General features: G+C 46.6%; 1 protein-coding gene across 1 annotated transcript; it reads right to left on the bottom strand.

The window, feature by feature from the left end:
• Positions 1–3,573: 3,573 nt before the first annotated feature.
• On the bottom strand, positions 3,574–5,522 carry plp2a (proteolipid protein 2a). Its single transcript, XM_079637926.1, has 6 exons — positions 5,333–5,522; positions 4,977–5,090; positions 4,670–4,810; positions 4,413–4,511; positions 4,034–4,124; positions 3,574–3,762 (listed from the first exon to the last, which is right to left on the bottom strand). The coding sequence occupies exons 2-6, from the start codon at positions 5,073–5,075 to the stop codon at positions 3,746–3,748; spliced, it is 447 nt and encodes a 148-aa protein (XP_079494052.1). The 5' UTR covers positions 5,076–5,090; positions 5,333–5,522; the 3' UTR covers positions 3,574–3,745.

Raw genomic sequence — 5,522 nt, forward strand, 5'->3', positions numbered from 1 at the left:
CTGGTTTCTTGTCTGTTCTTGTTTTATGTTTGGATTGATCTTATGGTTTTGACCCCTGCCTGGACTGTTTGTGAGTACGGATTTCCCCATTAAAACTCTTTACTGCAATTGGATCTTTGTGTTTCCTGCGTATGGATCGTGACAGAAGGACTCCGTCAAGCCTAGATCCAGCAGTATGAGTTCCAGCTTCTCTTCCCCAGCCATCGAGCGGGAGAGGAGGGATTGTTTTAAGGGGACCCGTCTGGTTATTTTTCGTGGGACCCGGGGAGGTCACAGAGGAGGAGGTGGTCGAGAACAAGGCCAACACCACCCTCCACCTTGGCCCCCCTTCGGCCCTGGGTTGGTGAGATCCAGCCCAGAGTTCCACCCTCGGCTGATTTCGCCCAGCCCAGAGCTCTGTTCGCCGTGGTGCCCGTCCAGTCCGGAACCGGCACATTTTCGTCAGAAACGGCGGAGGAGGAAGACCTTCAGCCTCCCCAAGGACCCGGAGGCCGTCCCCTCCGAGCAGCCCGCTGTCGTCCCGGAGGCCGTCCCCTCCGAGCAGCCCGCTGTCGTCCCGGAGGCCGTCCCCTCCGAGCAGCCCGCTGTCGTCCCGGAGGCCGTCCCCTCCGAGCAGCCCGCTGTCGTCCCGGAGGCCGTCCCCTCCGAGCAGCCCGCTGTCGTCCCGGAGGCCGTCCCCTCCGAGCAGCCCGCTGTCGTCCCGGAGGCCGTCCCCTCCGAGCAGCCCGCTGTCGTCCCTGAGATTGTCTCGGAGCCGCCCACCATCAGTCCTGCCACGGCCAAGAGAGCGGTCTTCCTCTTCTATGCGGTGGCGGTACTGCATGCGTGGAGGAGGCACAGCACGTCTGCCGTTCCAGAGACTGTCCACGTCACGTCGGCCGTTCCAGAGACTGTCCACGTCACGTCTGCCGATGCAGAGACGGTTCCTGTGCCAGACGCTGTTCCCGTAAGTCCTGCCATGGCCAAGAGGGCTGTTTTCCTTTTCTATACATTGGCAGTACTGCATGCATGGAGGGGACACACGTCTGCCGAGCCTGGATTTCACGTCACGTCTGCCGAGCCTGAGCTTTACGTCAAGCCAGTTCCCGAGCCTGTGTCTGTTGCTGTTCCTGAGCCGGTGGCGTCTGTTGCAGTTCCTGTGCCGGTGGCGTCGGTTGCAGTTCCTGAGCCGGTGGTGTCTGTTGCAGTTCCTGAGCCGGTGGTGTCTGTTGCAGTTCCTGAGCCGGTGGTGTCTGTTGCAGTTCCTGAGCCGGTGGTGTCGGTTGCAGTTCCGGAGCCGGTGGTGTCTGTTGCAGTTCCTAAGCCGGTGGCGTCTGTTGCAGTTCCTGAGCCGGTGGCGTCGGTTGCAGTTCCTGAGCCGGTGGCGTCTGTTGCAGTTCCTGAGCCGGTGGCGTCTGTTGCAGTTCCTGAGCCGGTGGCGTCTGTTGCAGTTCCTGAGCCGGTGGCGTCTGTTGCAGTTCCTGAGCCGGTGGCGTCTGTTGCAGTTCCTGAGCCGGTGGCGTCTGTTGCAGTTCCTGAGCCGGTGGCGTCTGTTGCAGTTCCTGAGCCGGTGGCGTCTGTTGCAGTTCCTGAGCCGGTGGCGTCTGTTGCAGTTCCTGAGCCGGTGGCGTCTGTTGCAGTTCCTGAGCCGGTGGCGTCTGTTGCAGTTCCTGAGCCGGTGGCGTCTGTTGCAGTTCCTGAGCCGGTGGCGTCTGTTGCAGTTCCTGAGCCGGTGGCGTCTGTTGCAGTTCCTGAGCCGGTGGCGTCTGTTGCAGTTCCTGAGCCGGTGGCGTCTGTTGCAGTTCCTGAGCCGGTGGTGTCTGTTGCAGTTCCTGAGCCGGTGGTGTCTGTTGCAGTTCCTGAGCCGGTGGTGTCTGTTGCAGTTTCTGAGCCGGTGGTGTCTGTTGCAGTTCCTGAGCCAGGGTCTGTCTCTGTTCCGCCTTGGTCTTCACCCCCATGGCCGCCCGAGTGGTCGGCTTCACCCTGGTCGTCTCCGCCATGGCCGCCCGAGTGGTCGGCTTCACCCTGGTCGTCTCCGCCATGGCCGCCCGAGTGGTCGTCTTCACCCTGGTCGTCTCCGCCGTGGCCACCCGAGGGGTCGTCTCCGCCGTGGCCACCCGAGGGGTCTTCACCGCCGTGGCCGCCCGAGGGGTCTTCACCGCCGTGGCCGCCCGAGGGGTCTTCACCGCCGTGGCCGCCCGAGGGGTCCTCTCCGTCCTGGCCGCCAGATGGACTGTCGTCTCCGCCCTGGCCGCCCGATGGACTGTCTGCTTCGCCACGGCCGCCGATTAAGTTGTCATCCCCTGTTCCTGTTCCCCTTCATGGTCCTGGCCCTCCATCCCTCCCCCTGATCCTCCACCATTCCACCTCCCGCCTGGACTTTTGTTTTGTTTGTTTTTTGTGGGTCTTGGAGCGTCTGGTAGCCGCTCCGTAGAGGGGGGGTTATGTCACAGTGTCTGGTTTATGTTCCTTGGGTCACCACTAGATGTCCTCCTTCCTCACGGTGTCCATCACACTAGTGAACTACATTTCCCACGATCCTTGTCTTCTCATTGCACTCGGCTGTTTCCTAATCACTGATCATTGCACTCAGCCATTTCCCCATTATCATTGTCTATTCCCTGTGTATATATACCCTGTCTGTTTTAGTATGTGTCACGGAGTCCTTATCTATTATCACGCCACTTCGGAGTCCTGGTTTCTTGTCTGTTCTTGTTTTATGTTTGGATTGATCTTATGGTTTTGACCCCTGCCTGGACTGTTTGTGAGTACGGATTTCCCCATTAAAACTCTTTACTGCAATTGGATCTTTGTGTTTCCTGCGTATGGATCGTGACAATTGCAGAGTACTCATAACTATTGTTTTTATAAACTTAAATGAATTGAGGCAATCGGTTGCCTCAAATGTAATGAGTTAGCTTAACTCATTGGATTTGACTTTGTATGAGATATTGTGAGCTAGCAGGAACTGCAAGTGCTCTGAGTTCATTTAAAGTTTGTTATTTCACTGTTTTACTCAAGAAAACGAAGTTTCAGCTATGTACAGTATTAAATGCAGTGTAACATTTATTTGTGTATTAAGGAATATTATTGTTTTAGTGAACTCGATTAAAATAAGTTCAGAGTACTCATAACTATTGTTTTTTTATAAACTTAAATGAATTGAGGCAATCGGTTTCCTCAAATAAAATGAGTTAGCTTAACTTGTTGGGTTTTACAGTGTATTTAAAAAACTTTTACTTAGGAGTTTAAGGGTTGATAGGTGTATGCATTGTCTTACTGTGTTTTTATGAGTATTTTTATATAAAATAGATGCCTGACTTTGCAAATGTTTTTATTGTAGGACTTTTTAAATTAAAGAGACTGTTGTGTTCATATGGTAGATTCAACATTTCTTGAACTTGCTCAACAACCTTTGTGAATTTTTTTTATTTTTTGTTACCTCTTTTTACTTTATTTGGGCTTGTACGTTTATGTGGTTTGTGAAAGCTGGTTCTTAATAAAATGTTTAAATCTCACTTAATTTTTTAGTTTATGAGGTTGACAAATTACTGTGTATATTATGAACAGAAAACACTCAATAGGCAACAGGCTAATAATTGCACTCTTTAATGCCAAAACATGAAGTAGATTTAAATGTAAAATGTCGTCATTCAATTTCACATTTAGACTTTAAACATGACATGACAAAAAAATAGCACAATAATTAACCATAAACAGATGTGGAAACCTTATGAGTTCCTCTTGTATTCCATTTTTTCTATGTTTAGAAGAAAATTACATCTGGGAAAGAAAAAAAGGACACATAAAGCAGTTATTCCACATTTGATTTGATGAGCTGGGTTATCATTAAAGTCTGGCTAAAACAGTTGAAACTGTGATGTTTTTGGACCTGTTCTTCTGTGAATTTTTGAAGCCAACATGCAACATATGATTCAGCCCCCCCCCCCCACACACACACACATTTTAAATGTAAAAATAACACTTGAAAGCCCTCATATATAAATCTAAAGGTGATTATGTATGTCTGTTGGTGCTGATGCATTGTACTTACTAGCTCTCCCCTGCTCTTTCAGTTCCTTGATGTGTTTGAGTATGGAATAAGTGTCATACCCAAGCACTGCTGCTGCCATCAAACCAAAAATCTTAAAGAAAGATCAAACATGAAAAAAGTTTGAAAGAAACAATTGTAAAAGCACGAGGATCATAAAATGCACAACAGGACATAATCAATCACTATACTATTATACTTATTACATCTTATCACTAAACAGAACATTATTATATGATCTCATTTTATAAAACGTGTTAGTAAGTTTGACAGCAACACCATTAGATATCCATTCAGGGGCCCAACAACCAAAAACTTTAATTATTTTGCCTTTTCACATGATCATTTTAGCCAGAAACATATTCTTTGCTTATTTACTCACCGAACCAGCAACTTCCCCAGATATTTCCAATACCCAGTTAATGCAGACAAGAGAAGTAATGAACAAGATGAGTGAGCCTGTGATTGCTCTAAAGAAGTCCTGCAAGAGATAGTTAATTTTCAGTACAAAAAAGGAAGGAGGTTGAGAATTAAAACTATTGAGTGTGTTGCACTTATAACATGGTGGTTAGGTAATCATTTTTTTATTTTTTTTTATCTAATCCAGAGAATCCAATATCCAGTACATGGATATTTTACCGTCCATGGTAATGACTGTAACTGCAGATCCATGCCATAAACAATGAAGATGATAATGGCCCAGACCAGCTCTATAATGGGGCTCCACAAATAGCATCCAAAAGAGACTGCTTTACAAATAACCGCAATGAGACACAGAACCTAATTTAAAACAAAAAAAGAAGTATACATAAAGATTAATCACCAACAGCTTGTAATATATGTAGCATCAAATGAAAGTATATTTTTAAACCATTTAGATTTTTTCATTATTTATTTTAAAGCAATATGAAACTTGATTAGCTATTTTACCGCTCGGTAGACTTACAATTTCAAGAGCTAAAATCATCCCCTTTGGTGACCAGATGAATTTTGTCTTATGCTCAACAGCTAAAACTGGCTGGATATTTTCTTTCGTGCCTTCCATCTCGATCTAAGTGACCTGAAAAAAATAATAAAAAAGCATCTAGTACCAGACAATGTGTTTAAATATAAATTATATATAGGGTGCACTGTATTTTACTTCATCCTTTACAAATCATTCTTTTTAGTGTTATTCCACCGAAGTTACAGCAAACTTTAAAAGTGAAATGTAGAGAAAACAATGACCAATATACTATTTAGTGGCCTATAATCATTAAAAAACTTAGTCAAACCATGTAATATGTTTGATGCATTAAATACCTGAAAAGAAACAGTTGAATAAATCTCTTCTATGCGATGCTTTCACAATGGGACTTAATACAATAAAAGCGCAGCCCACCTCTCAAGTGAGTAAGGGTGCAGTAAGAAAACGAATCACAGGCTACATCTATTGCACAACAACACTTCATACGTACACCCCTTTGAGTAAGTAAATGACGTACGATTTCCC

Source organism: Phoxinus phoxinus (assembly GCF_949152265.1).
Source record: "Phoxinus phoxinus genome assembly, chromosome: 15".
Classification (NCBI taxonomy): Eukaryota; Metazoa; Chordata; class Actinopteri; order Cypriniformes; family Leuciscidae; genus Phoxinus; species Phoxinus phoxinus.